General features: G+C 58.6%; 1 protein-coding gene across 1 annotated transcript in view; it reads right to left on the bottom strand.

The window, feature by feature from the left end:
• The window catches only part of RRBP1 (ribosome binding protein 1), a 28,657-nt gene extending 13,645 nt beyond the window's left edge, over positions 1-15,012 (bottom strand). Inside the window, exons 1-6 of the mRNA XM_059832946.1 lie at positions 14,987-15,012; positions 7,010-7,714; positions 3,061-3,209; positions 2,707-2,829; positions 1,610-1,762; positions 1,164-1,282 (exon numbers count right to left, since the gene is read on the bottom strand). Of these exons, the coding sequence (XP_059688929.1) occupies positions 1,164-1,282; positions 1,610-1,762; positions 2,707-2,829; positions 3,061-3,209; positions 7,010-7,694 (1,229 nt within the window). The 5' untranslated portion in view covers positions 7,695-7,714; positions 14,987-15,012. The remainder of the gene's footprint in view (positions 1-1,163; positions 1,283-1,609; positions 1,763-2,706; positions 2,830-3,060; positions 3,210-7,009; positions 7,715-14,986) is intronic.
• Positions 15,013-15,802: the final 790 nt, after the last annotated feature.

The following is a 15,802-nucleotide window of genomic DNA, read 5'->3' as shown; positions in this document are numbered from 1 at the left end:
TGATACAGGACTTGAAACATCTTAATGGATGTGTTTGCCTGTTTCTAGGACACGCCTGGTCCTTCAGGGAGGGGGTGGGAAGAGTTGACAAATCACTTTTCAAAAGCCGCGTTTCAATCACAGGAGACATTCCTTTCTCATGAAGTAGAGGACGCGAGGATCTATGTTCCCAGACACAAGAGGAAGCGCTCTAAGCAGCTGGAGTCCGCTCTGTAATTATTTGACCGCTGTTAATCACCAGCCATTTCATACTTTCTATAACAAGGAGTGTGCAATTCTTCTACCCAGCTCCTATTTGTTCTGCCTGCACCAGGCACGTCTCGGTTCTCTGCAGCATCACTCCCATCAAAGAGCCAGCTCATTTCTTCTAAGTTTGAGAGTACGAGCTCCCCGAAGTGGGGAAGTGCCACGGCACCTTCAGGACATTGAGGTGCTGGAGCGTGCCCAGAGAAGGGCGACGGAGCTGGTGAGGGGTCTGGAGCACAAGTCTGATGAGGAGCGGCTGAGGGAGCTGGGGTTGTTCAGTCTGGAGAAGAGGAGGCTGAGGGGAGACCTCATCGCTCTCTACAACTACCTGAAAGGGGGTTGTGGTGAGGTGGGTGTTGGTCTCTTCTCCCAAGTGACAAGTGACAGGACAAGAGGAAATGGCCTCAAGTTGCGCCAGGGGAGGATATTAGGAAAAACGTCTTTCCTGAGAGAGTGGTGAAGCACTGGAAGAGGCTGCCCAGGGAGGTGGTGGAGTCACCGTCACTGGAGATGTTCAAGGAACGTGTGGACGTGACACTGCGGGACATGGTTTAGTGGGCATGGTGGTGTTGGGTTGATGGTTGGACTTGATGACCTTACAGGTCTTTTCCAACCTTAGTGATTCTGTGGTCCCCTCTCCCTGCCTCTGTTGCCTGTTGGCTCAAGCATCGGCATAGGTGACCCCAAAGCAGAGAGGGTTTCCCCTGCCCTTCCACTTGGGAAGAACATCCTTGTTTCCCCTGCCAGCCCCCCAAAGCCATTTGGCCAGCTCCTCCTCACTCCCTCCTCTACCTCCAGCTAACTGGGGTGTCTGTAGAAGCACCTTCAAGAAAGGGGGGGGCCAAACCCGATGGATAGTCAACCCCCAGGGTTTGCCAGAGGGCAGCCCCAGGCTCTGCCCCCCGCCCCGGCCTTACTTGCTCTCGGTCTGGCTGGTGGCCTGGTTGAGGGCATCCCTCAGGATGGAGTTCTCCTGCTGCAGGCGGGCCAGCTGCGTGTTGGGGCCGTTCTCCAGCTGCTCCTGCAGGGTCCGGATCTAGAGGAGCCCAACAGGGGTCAATGCCGTCGCCCGGCCCCTTTGCTCTCGCCGTGAAGCCCACGCAATGAGCAAGAGGGACGGGCAACACGAGAGGGTGTCTACGGATGCTGACAGCCCCCGGGGATGTGACTTCCCATGAGGATGCTCCCACACGCGCCTCCTCTCCCTCGAGCACCACGGTCCAGGAGCATCGTGGCGTCTCTCCCCTCCCCAAGGCTCCGGTCCCCTCGCACATCTCACTCTTCTCCAAAAGACCAGGCGTCTGCCACCGAAAGCCACCCAGCAGCCAGAGGAGGAAGCTGCAGAGCGCAGCACGGGGCTCACCTTGCCCTGGAGCTGCTGCGTTTCGCTGACGTGGTCCTGGTAGCTGGCCTGCATGCGTGCCTGCACCGCTGCGATCTCCCGCTCGCGGACAAGCAGCTGCTCCTTCAGCTTGCCCTCCACGGCCGCTGCCTTGGCCCGCTCAGCTGCAAGTTCCTTCAAGGAGAGAAGCCACCCGCTTAGTCCTCGGCGTGCGAGTTTCCCCGCTTTAGGGGGACGCGAAACCGGTGGCCTCCTAGCTCAGAAGACTTAAAAGTTCAGCCCTTTCAGAGCTGCCCCCGTGCCCAGCTACGCCATTTAGCACTTACATTTCCTCCTGTATTTTGTTTTGGGCTCTGTGGCCACTGGATGCCACTGTTGTTCCACATTGGGCCAGCTAAGAGAAAGGAGGAAGACAGCCTCGAATTTTATTCCCCCCCCCCCTCTAGAATCAATAACATCACATAAACTTTGGGGCAAAGCAGGAAAAATTTTTTAAAAATATAAAATAAGCACCCTCCGCCCCCCCCTGCCAAGGCAGGGATGATCTGTTGGCCGGCTGGGCGCAGGCAGGGGTTTAGCGCAGCGCCCGAGGGCATGGGATGGCTTTGCCCTCCCCTCTCCTGCCAGCTGCAAGGCAGGAGATGCCAACCCCAGCGTGGCGGGGGTCTGTTCCAACTTCAACACCCAAAAATAGGTGGAGGCGGGGGGCTGAGTTGGGGATAGAGGGTGTAAATAGGATCAGGCTCCTTAAAAAGGGATGGATCGGCTCCTTCTCAGCTCAGGGGATCTGGACAGAGACGAGAAGGGATTTATTTTCCTCCCTAAAGCTGCAGAAAGTGGCCATCTCTTAGGGGAAGGGCTTTCCCCTGCTTCTCCTGCGGCTGCCAACAGGCGCGACCCTGCAGCTCTCTGGGCTGGATCAGGCCCAGGAGAGGAGGTCAGGCAGGGATCTTCTCCCCTTTTTGGGGAGAAAACAGCAAGCGGTTGAAGGACCCAGAGAGCTTCACCCGGGCTTCACCTCCAAGAGGGATGAGATGGGGGGAGCGGGAGGCACACCAGTGTGACCACGATGAGCAGAGCCCATGCCGGGGATGCCGGGAGGGCCGCGCGGTGCTTACCTTGCTCAGCTCCCGCAGCTTGTTTCTGGCAGCAGCCGCATCCTCCTGCTCAGCGGTGAGCTGCTTCTCCTTCTCTTCCAGCTGGCGTTTCAGGACGGCGACCGGGTCTCCCTTCTGCGTGGCCTGCCAGCGGGGCGGCACATCAGTGGGGACCACCACCTCCAGACCCATCTCCATCACCCCACCCACGCGGGATCCTGCCCTCTGCTCCAGGGGAAAATTCAGCTCCGTTCTCTGGGACTGACCCTCAGGTCCAGCCTGCCTGAAAACATGCCACCTTCCCCCCGCTCCGCACCTCCCCAGGCTCGGCAGAGCCCCAGCGGCGGGCGGCCACGACGGCGCTGGCAGCCCTACCGTGTGCCATGTGTCCTGGATGATGCCCGCTTTCTCCGTCAGGATCTCGATGAGCCGCTGGGCCTCCCCCTCGCTGAACACCATGCTGCTGACGGTGGACACGAGTGTCTTGTAGGGCAGGTAGAGGGGCCCGTCCGAGTCTGCGGGTGCTAGGGAGGAGAGAGGAGGGATTGGGACCGCTTGAGCCGACGGCAAGAACTGAGTAGCATCATCTCAGTTGGCTTCAACCCCACAATTGCCACTTCAAACCAGCATCCACCCAGATTTCCATAGTCAAGTTTGAGACCTCCCTAACTGAAAGCAATACGAGAAGTGCAGGGGACGACACTGACCACACACGTGTGCTTCTTGAGCCAGCCATCACCTCTGCCGGGCTCTACTGCTGGTCCCGCCACCCTGCCACCATTCTCCATCCAACTGCGTGATTCCCAGCAGGAGCTGGGCCTGCTTTGCCAATGCCAGGAGCAGAGATGGGTTGGGCATCAGAAGCTGGACCACGCCGCGATACAACCTTGCCGGGGGACATCACCCCGTGCAGCGGTGCCAGCGATGCAGAGCACAGCAAGGTCATCTCCTGCCTTTCGCCAGGCAGGTTTGTTCCAGCCCTTTGCTAAGGGAACGACACGACTCCCACCCTTCCCCTACCCCTCTGCTAACCCGGGAAAGCCAAGTAGCATCAGGAACCACGGTGCTGTTGTAGGAGCACAGCGCACGTGGTCACGATGGATAGAGGGTGGCGGGCAGTGGTTTAGGAGTTCCTGAACAGTATCTATGGCCCAGTGAGCTTATTTTCCTAAAAAATCCCAGAAGAAGCAGCAGTTTGGACTCCAGTAGCTCCAGATCCTCTAAAGCCATTAACACCAGGGTCTCTTGAACGCAGAGTTCGGACCCCCCAAGCAGCAAGGTCAGAGAAGAAGGAGGAGGAGGTGCTGCAGGTGTCGGAGCAGAGATTCCCCTGCAGCCCCTGGAGAGGAGCCCACGCTGGAGCAGGTTCATCCTGAAGGACTGCAGCCCGTGGAAGGCCCCACGCTGGAGCAGGGGAAAGGAGCGAGAAGGAAGGAGCGGCAGAGAGGAGCTGTTATGGACTGACCACAGCCCCCATCTCCCTGCGCCGCTCAGGGAAGGGAGGTAGAGGAGTTTGGAGGGAAGGAGATAAGTTAAGTTGAGCCTGGGAAGAAGGGCAGGGTGGGAAGGTGCCGTTTTAATTTTGTCTCTGTTTCTCACCTATTTTCATTGGCAATAAATTAAACCAGTTTTCCCCAAATCGAGTCTGTTTTTGCTTGAGATAATAATTGCTAAGTGATCGCCCTCGACCCATGAGCTTCCCCATCTTATTTTCTCCTCCATCCTGTTGAGGAGGAGGAGTGAGAGAGCGGCTGGGTGGGTGTCTGGCAGCCAGCCACAGTCAACTCACCCCAGCAACAGAGCGGCAAAGCCCGGGAACGCCTAGCAGCTCCAGCACGCACTGTTTGCTCCTGGCTTCTGGTAGATCCATTTGGGATGGCAGCGCTAAGCCCTGGCAGCAGCCGTCTGTCTCACCAGCAGCAGCCACCTCCCAGCAGCGCGGCTGGGGCAGCTCCGCCGCCTTGTGCAACCGGGGCCCAAGAGCTTGGCTCACACTTCGCTCACGCTGGCAACAGTGCAGATGCAGGACAACACATCACATCCCCTGGCCCGGTCCTGCTGGGCGGAGGGACCCACCAAGCGAAATTTTGCCCGTCTCCCGGCGGCGTTGCGCAAGCGAGCCTTGCAGAAGGTGGGCACGACGCTAACCCCACCTTGCAGCTGGCAAAGGGAGCAGGGGCAGCCTGCCAAACCGCGGCAAAAGGAAGCCTACGCTGCCGCTGAGCCCATTTGCAGAGTCGGAAATCTCGCACCTTGCCGAAGGAAACTACGAAACGAGAAGCAGCCGTGCGGCAAAGCTGCCACGGGAAAGCACAGCAGGGACGAGGGGTCTGAACAGCCGCTTCTCAAACCCAAGGGAACACAGGAGATGCGGACGGTCCTCGCGTGGAGCCCCGCGCTCGGGAGGCTGCAGCCCAGATCGGGTACCCACGCGTGTTTCATGGGAAAGCGTGGCTCCTGCAGGTAATGACCTGGGATCCGAGTAGACGCTAACCACTTCCAAGCAAGTTTTTGGGTGATGCAGGAGGCTAAAAACAAACCACACAAGAGAAAAATACCCCAAGCCGCTCTTGTTCAGGTTTGCCATCTGTTTCAGTGCCGAGCACGTGTCTTTGAACACCTTGAACACCCATTTTTATCTGCCACGGGATAATTTGTTGCTTCTGCCTTTGAGGAGGAGAGACCACAGCTGCTGAAAGGCTGCCCACACTACCTTGGTCAAACTGCAGCCAGCTTCATGGCGCAAATACTGCCGAGAGCTTTCCTTTGAAAAATCCCACAGGAGCAGCTAAGACATCACTCTTGGCTTTTAAGGCATGCGGGCCCGGCACTTCATACCCAAAGGAGTGGATGTTCGGAGCAGCCGAAAAAACTCCCAACTTAACAAGTGCTAAAAGTTCATCTCTCAGCCACATTCCCGTGGCTGTTACAGCTTGGATTTAGGGCCGTGTTTTTCAGTGTTAGAGAAGGGCATCCCTGCGTGCACATGCCAGACCAGCCACCTCCAGCGTCCCCAACACCATCCCTGCGATACCCTCCAGCAGCGGCTGCTCAAACCCTTTCAAACCTCATCACTACGTGGAGATGGCCTTTAGTAAAATCCTGTCCTCGGGGGAGCAGCTACAAGGGTTTTAACCCAACCTGGGCGACCAGCGGCTGCAAAACATCCCGCTGAGCAGCAGGCCCTCTTCCAAAATGTGGGTCTGGAAACTGCCAGGTTACAAAGCAGCCTAGGTTTGGATGTGCTGGAAAAGGCTAGCAGGCAGGGGTGTCTTTTTCTTTGGTTGGTCTTTTTTGTCACTAAAGAAAGAAATGAAACCTATGTGCACCACATCACATCCTCGAGAACACCTGAGAGGTATCTCCCACGTGTCCATATGGGAACACTTCTACAGGTCCGAAAGCACTCACGTTTTTAGCGCCTGTAATTGTCACTTAACCAAAAATAAACCCCAAACTGTTCACGTTGGTGCAACGAGAGGCAAGAATGCAGCTACACAGCCGTTTGTCCCCTCCCTACACCTGTTTACGCCCTGGAGAGTTCAGGACCACCTTCTTTAACCTCTTCCATCTCCGAGTCCATCAAAGTGAGGCATGAACAATGACGGGCAAGTCTTCCCTTCCCTGTGACATATTGAAAGTTACCTCCTTCTAACTATCCTATGATCAAACCCCCGCAGTATAAAATACCTTCAAACCTCTCTCCTCCAATCGGCTGTTTTTCAGCTCCACTGAAGAAGGAGGAAACTAGCAGGGACCCACCTCCCCATAGAAGAATAATAGAGCTCCTGTGTGCTTTTAATAGTTGGGGCTGGAGAGGGAAAACACCTCGTCTTGGCTTTCCACCCAGATGGCCAGCACCTTGGCAGCTGCCCCCCCTCCCAGGACAGGTACGCACACCTCCCATTCATTCTCACTGTGCAGATCTGCTCAGAGATCCCCAACGCAACAGCAAATCCGAGAGGAACCTGTAACTCTCCAACATCTGTGTGCTGGACCAAGGAGCTAAGCACCATGCAGGGGTACCCGATGCAGGAGGCAACACACTACAGAGTGAAAACAAGTCAATAAACTCTTGACTTTAACTCTACTTCCGCTCAGAGAGTACTACAGTCCAGCACAGGCTTTTTCAACCCACCTTCCCCTTGGCACACATGGTCCATCTCACCAGAGACAGCCTTTCTACAGCTGCCCTGTTTCCAACAGAAGAAGAAGAAGAAGAAGAAGAGGAAGAGATCTCAGAATGGGATAACTCCATTTTAACAGCACCAAGATGCCCTGCTGGCTTACTCAAGGGGGTATATGTAGAGGAATTTGGCCTTACCTGGCTCGCTCTTCTTCTTGGATGCAGCCTTCTTCTTGACAGGTCCATCATGCTTCTGCTCCTCATGGATCGGAAGAGCATCGGTTTTCTTGATGGCGACGGAGCTGATGACCGGAGCACTTTGCTGCGTGCCAACCGGTGGCACGGCCACAACAGGCACCTCCTTAGGGGTCACCTCCAAGACGGGAGAACTTTTGGGGACGCTGACAGGAGGCGAAGCCAACACCGGGCTAGGAGCAGGCTCTACCTTTGCCACCTTCTTCTCCTTCTTCCTCTTCTCCTTAGGTGACGGAGCAGGTTTCTCCTTTTCCTGGGGGGCCACTGACACCGCTGCGATCGGAGACTCAACAGTTACAGGCTCAGGCACCACAGCAGGCTCAAGAACCACATCCTTGGGAGAGTCCGTCACTTCCTGAGTCAGCTGCTGCTGCTCTGGGATCTTTCCATTAGGTTTCTCTTCCTTTTTCTTTGCTTTTCCTTTTTTCTCAACAGGTTTCTCTTTCTTCTTTTTCTCTATTTTCTGCTGCTGCGTCTTCTCAAGCTCTTTGCGTTGCTTGGCCAAGGCTTCCTCGTAAGACGTCTCCTTCATGGAGAAGGTGGACACCAGGAAGATCCCGATGGCTGAAATCACCATAAAACCTCCAAAGACCATAACACCCAGCGTCTGAGGGTCGTACACATCCATCCTGCCTTATTCTTCTGTGCCTGCAAGACACCAGAAAAACAGTTAGTGGGGGAAAAAAAAGAGGTGCAACGGTCTCTCTGAGCAGGGAGTTTCATACGGACATCTGTGTCTCCAAACGGCACCGTGCACTGAAAAGACAAACGCTCAAGATTGACACAACTCTGGTGAGGGCGACCTGCCTAGACACCCTGAAGTTTGTGCACCTCCGCTACGTCGCCTACGCACAGTGGTCCGGTCATACTGCAGTGACTAATTTCACCGGCTGCAGCAATCTCCAGATGAACCAAAGAGGTGGAAGAAAAAAACCCGGGGATGCAATCAGGGACAGCCATGAGCAACTACCCATTACATGTCCAATGGGATGGTTTCGCATGACTCGAGGCAATACCTGCAGCCCTGCGGCAGTAAGAGAGTCTGTTTTCAGACTCTTTGCTGCAGGTTGGCCAAGAGCTGGGCTCTCCCTGGAGCACCTCGCCTTTTCATTGCACCCAGATGCGCATCCAAGTCTCAACTTTGGAATAAAACATCCCCCTGGAAGGAGAAAGCATGCACAGGAGAGCTTTCCCCAGCTTTGCAGCAGCCCTGGCCTTCTCCCTTTGCCACCTGCACCCCGTGACACTGCCGGCTTCTGCCCGGCCCGGCGGGGAGGACACGCAGTGACCGCATCCCAGCGGGTAGCTGCTCCCAGCGACGAGAACCACCCCAGCAACCATGCTGTGTGCACAGACGCCACACCAAGTCACAACCACTTCCTTGATATGCAAATGCCAATAAAAGCCATCAGTTCAAGCTAAGGGGAAAAAAAAAAAAAGCACGGTCATTAATTATCTCATCTCCCCAACAGATGCCCGCGCCGGGCACAGGGTCGTTCCCACCCTCCTCTCCAGCCTCAGTTTCTCCACCCGTAACGCACGGAGCAGCAACGGAGACCGTACTGCCTGGTCTGAGATCTGGCAGGCGGGATGCAGCCACAGAGGGAGAAAGATGCTGCTATCCCCACTCCTCCTAATTGCTAATTGAACCATGTCCCGAGTTTCGAAGCCAATCTCTTCTCTGCTGTCCCACTCACGTGTTTCTCCCATCGGGGCATCACCTCCACGTGGCTCCGAGGTGGCTCGTGAACCCCCAGACGCTGGAGTCGGGCAGTTAATCTGCGAAGGGGCACTTTCCCGGAGGTGACAGCCTGCGGTTTCTCGTCATCGTGCCTCAACACATAATCAGGAAAATGCAGAAAGTCCTTGGCTATCAGAGGTCCCCATCCCCACACTTAACTGTAAACATTATCAAATTTCCTCTTTAAGAGGCTGTGGGTTGAGGAGGGAGGGGCGGGCTGCAAGGGGAGGAGGCAAAAATAAGAATAAAACTAAGGAGATCAGCATCTTTTCAAAGCCTCACTGCTCACAGGGAGAGACCTCGGAGCCTTTTCCTTTCGAACAGCCGGAGCAGCGAGCTCGCAGCCGAATCTGCAGCTCAAAGCTGCTCGTGCAGCGAGGGGCTGGCAGTGCCGTGAAAAACTCTCCTCCAACACCCGAGCAGGGGGTGCAGAGCTGGCAGGAGCCGCAAAGCGGCCGTCTCCCACCAGAGACACCCACCTGCCTGGGGAAGGGTGTTTTAACCAGCGGCCCAGCTCTCCCTGCCCGCCTCTCCGAGCATCCCAGGCGAAGAAGGAGAGAGCTGGCAGGCAGGAGGGCTGCCAACGCCAGCTGGAACCAGCCTCCCCTGGCAGGGCCAACTTTCTGCCCCGGGGCACCGCTCCGGATCCCAGCTGATACTACAGGCATCGCTATTCCACCTCCGGATCCCAGCTGATACTACAGGCATCGCTATTCCACCTCCGCCCCTGCCCTTTCCGATTTAAACAGCCTCGGTCCGCTCTACCCCAGCACATCTGGTGCCAAATCGCTCCCTTCTGACTAGGTAGCATCGCTCCGGGACAGTCCCCACCGGGACAGACAGATTATTCCAAACCTGCAGGGTGAAAAGGGCTGGATTTTCTCTCCCGGGCAGTAAATAAAACGTCGGGCTGGAGAACATAGACCCACGACCTTCTGCTGGTTTTAGGGCTACACCAAAGCACCCAGGAGCTGTTTTAGGGGCAGAACAAGGCGACCTGCGTTCCTCACCCAGCAACCCTGACACATCGGTAAAAATAAACCTTTCCTGACCTCACACTGCCACGGCTTTGTATTTAGATAAAAATGTGCTGCTCCAGCTTAGGGCAAGGGCAACACTGAGCACCGGGAAACGCACTCCAACCCCACCAGCTGCTACTGCCTTCTCCAAAAGCAGCTGGATGGAGCCCAGGGAGGATGGGAACGGAGGAAAATACCCAAACCTCTGCTACCGAGGCATCCAGCACGCAGAGTACGGATGAGAGAGGACGGCGTTATTAGGCAGAGACCGGGGCGGTGAGGTGGGTGAGACGGCCGTGCCGGCTGCGGCACTGCGTTGCCGGAAGTCTTTGCCTGACCCGAATCTCACCCCACACTGCTGTCCCCCCCCAAGCCCTGTAAGGGCAGGGTGTTTGAACCCCACACTCCCTCTCTCCCGCAGGCAGCCTCACCCAGCCCTGCTGCTGTAAAAGCTGCCTGTACCTTGCCTCCTTGCAGGCTTTACAGCCAGGGTGAGATAACGGTGCAGATTAGCGTTAAAGTCCTTCCTAGCTAAACAACAAAAAAAAAAACCAACAAGCCCCTCCAAAACAAAACCAAGAGAAGAAAAAAGCAGCCCAGAGCACTAACCTAGAGGAGCTGTGGACCTGCTGGAAGAGCCGTCGCAGCAGCCGGAGCTCATGAAAGCAGCCGAGATGCTCGCACAGGCCATTCGCACGCTCCCGCCGCTGAACCGGAGAAAACCCCGCGCTGTTCCCAAGGACAGGCATGCCGGGAGAAAATCCAAAATGAAGAGTGGGAGATACCAACCAGGCAAAGGGAAGCTTTGGTCCTGTCTCAACACTCATGCCCCGCAGCCCACGGTGCGGGGCTGGTGCTGGCAGACCCGGTGCTGACTCCAAGGAGCAAGTTCTACCAGTAGAATTCCTCCTGCGGTCGAGACTTGGCACGGAGCAGCCCAACAACTCGTTCAGGGAAGAGGCTATCGCTCCGACGGCGCAAAGACGGTGTCAGGCTGTACGCTACCACGCACGCTTAAATCAAACCAGGCTGGCTTTGGCATTTGGGGGATAAGGGAAAGCCTTCCTCAGGGAACTTCCTGACGCATAAATGCAAGAAGCAACGCGCTGCAGCGTTAGCATCAGGAGTGAACCTCTGCTTTGGCATTTCCTGACCTCGCCGCCTTCTCCCTTCGGAGCGCTGAAAGTTTCCTCCTGGATTTGCACAGTAAGATGTGGTCCCCCTCGCAAGCGCAGTGGTAGGAGCGTGCGTGCCTTGCCATTCAGCGGGAAAGCCCTCCAGTGCTTCCCACCTGCGCAAAGCCTTAGCTAGGACATGGAAAAATAGGACACTGAAGGTACCACTGCTTCCCTGATCACGGATGCCTATGGGATGGTTCTGCATGTATGGGTTCGGCTTGACAGCCAGGCTTTGAAGAGGCTTGAAGACTTCAGCATCCTCCCCTCTGTACCTTCTCCTGGTCCTTAGAGGCAAGCTGGAGGATTGGGGCATGGGATTTTCTCCCTACGATGGTGTTTTTCTATCTGATGCCCAGGCTGCTTTGGGAGCGGGATGTGTGCTTAAGGGGTGCAGGGACACCGCCAGCTATCAGAATCACAGAATCGTTAAGGTTGGAAAAGGCCTGTAAGGTCATCAAGTCCAACCATCACCCCAACCCCACCATGCCCATTAAACCATGTCCAAAAGTGCCATGTCCACACATCCCTTGAACACTTCCAGTGATGGTGACTCCATCACCTCCCTGGGCAGCCTGTGCCAGTGCTTCACCACTCTCTCAGGAAAGAAACTTTTCCTAATATCCAGCCTGAACCTCCCCTGGCGCAACTTGAGACCATTTCCTCTAGTCCTATCACTTGTCACTTGGGAGAAGAGACCAACACCCACCTCACCACAACCCCCTTTCAGGTAGTTGTAGAGAGCGATAAGGTCTCCCCTCAGCCTCCTCTTCTCCAGACTGAACAACCCCAGCTCCCTCAGCCGCTCCTCATCAGACTTGTGCTCCAGACCCCTCACCAGCTCCGTCGCCCTTCTCGGGACACGCTCCAGCACCTCAATGTCCTTCTTGGAGTGAGGGGCCCAAAACCGAACACAGCATTCGAGGTGCCGCCTCACCAGTGCCAACAATAAAGGCACAATCACTGCCCTACTCCCGCTGGCCACACTGTTTCTGATACAGGCCAGGATGCCGTTGGCCTTCTTGGCCACCTGGGCACACTGCTGGCTCATATTCAGTGGCTGTCAATCAACACCCCCAGGTCTTTTTCTGCGGGGCAGCTTTCCAGCCACTCGTCCCCAAGCCTGTAGTATTGCATGGGGTTGTTGTGACCCAAGTGCAGGACCCGGCACTTGGCCTTGTTGAACCTCACCAGAGTCTGCATTTGAAAAAATCAAGTTCATGTCTGACACTGAGCACGTTTATCGGCAAGAAGTTCCTTGAGCGGGATCATCCGTTACTCATCACCCAGCCAAAACAGCGGAAATCATCCAACATATCTCCATACGCAAACTCCTTCCCCAAAATACCTTGTTCAGATAAGGCTTTTCACCACCACCAGAACAGGAACGAGCCAGACAACCGGTATTTCACTTGGCCTTCTCATGCAAAGGAGCCAGCTGAAACACTCTGCTCCGACTCTTCCGTTCCTGCAGCTTTTTCTCGTTATCCATCAAACTTCCCAACATCCCGGATAACGGCCCAGGAGACCTGACCCCCCTCGCCACCCTGCACGTGCAGGCACCTCTGTTTGCCCTGAGCAGAAGTCCAACTCGCCCTAAGGAAGCCAAAGCAGCAAAGCACTCAACCTCGCCGGGTTTTCAGCACCCGGCAATTTCCCAGAGTAACCAACCCACAGACAAGCAGCGCCGCGGCACCGGGGCCACCCTCGGCGTCTCGCGGTCCCGTTTGCCAGAGGCAGCTAAGAGCCAAAAACCAGGCTAGAGCCTTCCCACCCGTCCAGGCTTTCCTCCCCTCCGCAACTGCTTCCACAAAACCCACGGGAATTGGCTATCTTTGCGACTCAGCCCTGCGCCAACCCTGGTTTAAACCAGCCAGGTCAAGCGTCAGGTGGGCAGGAGCAAAGGAAGAGACAGGTTGTGCAAGAGTTACAGAAACCTTATTTCTTCACACAGCCAAAGGAAAATATATCCGCTACCTCCCCCTGGTCTAGATAGGTGCCGCAGGTGGGAAAAGATGCTCTTTGCAACCGTCCCCCCTGCAATTCAAGGCTTGCACTTTGCCGTGGTGGCATCTCAGGTTAGAGCAATGCAGAAGAAGAGGTGACGGGGTGTTGGAGGGCAGAGAAAGAGAGAACGGGGTTGGTGTAGCCGGGCTCTGCACAGCCTTTCCCTTTCTGCAGCTCCCTTTCCCCTGCAGCACCTCCCAGCAGGTTAAAAAAAAAAACAAATAAAAAGCTCTCCCCTCCCTAAACGCGCACACACAAGTCGGTCGAAGCTCGCCGACCCAACACCCAAGTTTCCAGGCCGAGATTTTGGCTTCCTCCAAAGCGCAAAATTATCTCTTGGGCCATCAGGGCGAGAACCAGGCTGCACCTTCGGGACCGGCCGCTCTTTCGGGAGGGCACTGTCTGGCCTCTGGTTCAAAGAAATAAGGTCTCGTCTCCTTCCCTGCGGCTTCCCCCGCCAAAAGGTGGCACGAGGGCAGAGGCACGGCCGGGGACGGTGTCCCTCCGGCACAAGGGAGCGAGAGGGCGAGAGAGCTGGGAGGCCTGATCCTGCCGACAGCAGGGCAGCCCGGCAGCGGGAGAAGGCAGCAGCACCGCTAGCAGACAGAAGACGAGCACCAGATCCTTTTCCTGGAGTTTCTCTCTCTCCCCCCTGTTGCGATAGAGACAAAAATTAAGAACAAACGAGAAAATCCTGCGTGCCGCGAGCGGGTCCTGCCTGCATCCCCGGCAGCCTCTGTTTGAACACGTTTTCTGCGTAAGTGACCGTGCGTGTCCAGCCTCCCGGCAGCACGGGTTACTCCACACAGCAACTCCAGAACAGCCGCCGCCGCGCCGCTCGTCAACAGTTATGGCTTGACTTAATTGAACGTGGCTTCGCGCTCCATCAGCTCTTGCGGTGCGGCGGCAGCAGCCGCGGCCCTCGGCAGAGCCGCCAGCTCCCTTCCTCGGCCTTGGAGTTAAAAAAAAAAGGGCAGGGGAAAAAAAGTATATATATACACCCAAGAAGAGTGTAACAGCAGCGTAACGCAGCTGCAGCTCGACTAATCTCTGCGGCGGCTATTACAAATCTTCTCTCCCCTCCCCGGCCCCGAAGCGGCGTTTCACCGCCGGCCCTCGCCGGCTTCTGCTTGGGGTTGGGGTCCCGGGTAGCACCCGCCTCGCCCAACTCCTGCCGGCCACGTCCCGGTGATGGGGGCGAGGGGAGGCCGCTGCCGTGCGTCCGGGGAGAGGAAAGCTGGGATTTCGGGCGAGGGGGTTCCTCCGTGGCGGCCGGCCAGGGGTGCTCTCCCGGCGGGGCGCGAAGCGGGGTGTCCTGCGGCAAACCTGCGGGAGAGCGGGCGACGTCCCCTTCGGAGAGACCCCGGGGTGGCGGGGCTGGGGGCTGGGGGGTGGCTCTGCTTATGGGGTCGCAGCCTCTCCCCAACCGCGGGGGCTCTGCCGCACGCCGGGGGGGGTGTGTTGGGGGGGTGAGCTGAGGGGGGGAACCCGAGTACGGCAGAGCCGCCCGCGAGCTGTGACCTTTTGTAACGGCGCTTAATGAGATTAATGAATTTGCGCAGGCCGGCGCGGGGGCAGGGGATGGCTCCGAGCGCGGCGGGGCCCGGGGGGGGGGGCCGGGGGCGACGCGGGGCCCCTCCCTCCCTCCCGCCCTCCCTCCGCCCGCACACGCCGCCATTCCGCACCGCCCCGGCCGCGCCGCGGGCCATTCATCCGCCCGACCCCCCCCGCCCCGCAAACGTGGCCGGACCCCAAACCCGGGATCCGCCCCGGCCCCCCCTCTCCCCCGTTCCACGCGGGACACTCTCCCGCACGTGGGAGCGGCGGGTGGCGCGGGTGCGTCCCCACCCCGCTCCACGGCTGCTGACAGCCGGGGGGGGGGGGGGGTCCCCCCTCGCAGCGGGGCGCGGGGGGGTCCCGCGGGGCGACGCGGCCGCGGGGAAGGGGGGAGGGAGGGCGGCCGCCGCCGCCTACCCACCCGTGCCGGGTCGCGGTCCCTCCTCGCCGCCGCGGCCGTGTGGAGTCGTGGCACTTTCCGCCGCTGTCTCGCCGGCCCCGGCCCGCCCCGCCCCGCCCCGCCGCTCCGCGCCGCGCCGCCGGGGCCCACTCAGCGCGGCGGGGCGGGCCGGGGCCGCGCCGCCCCGGCCCTGAGGGGCGTGCGGGCCCCGCCTCGCCCCCGCCGGCGGGTGGAAGTCCGCCGGCCCTCCCCAGCGCCGCCGCGCCTCGGCCGGGGCCCGAGCGGGCGCTGGGCCGGCGGGGCGGGAGGTCGCCCAGCTGCCGGCCGGGGAGGGCGGGGGGGGGGGGCAGCCCCGGGCTGGGGCAGCCCCGCGGCCCCCGGTGCTGGCGGGTCGGGTGGGCAGGGCCGGGGCTGCCCGCCGGGCTTGCTGAGGGCCGCAGGCCGGTGCCTGGGGGCTCCCCGCCGGGGAGGGGGGTGCCGGGTGCGCCCCGAGGGCTGGGCGCGGGCGGCACGGAGCAGGCCGAGCCCTAAAGGCGCCTGACCCCGGCGGGGGCCCTTCTTCGGGGTTTGCGGGCGCCGTGTGCGTCAACAGCGCTGGGTCTCCTCCGTCACCCACCAGCTTGTGGGGCTCGGGACGGGGACGGAGCCGTGCCCAGAGCTGCCCCACCGCGGGCAGTGCCGCCCAGCATGGTGGCTGCCCTCCGCGCGGCTCCTGGCCTGGCCGTCACCTTCGGCGGTGGGACAGAAGACGTCGGAGGTGTGTTACGCGGGTGCCCGTTTGCACCGGAGGGAGTTAGCCATCTGGAAGTGCTCTGGACGCGGCAGTGCCTTGGGAGC

Source organism: Gavia stellata, chromosome 37, assembly GCF_030936135.1.
Source record: "Gavia stellata isolate bGavSte3 chromosome 37, bGavSte3.hap2, whole genome shotgun sequence".
NCBI lineage: Eukaryota > Metazoa > Chordata > Aves > Gaviiformes > Gaviidae > Gavia > Gavia stellata.
This window is presented reverse-complemented; position numbering and strand designations above follow the sequence as displayed.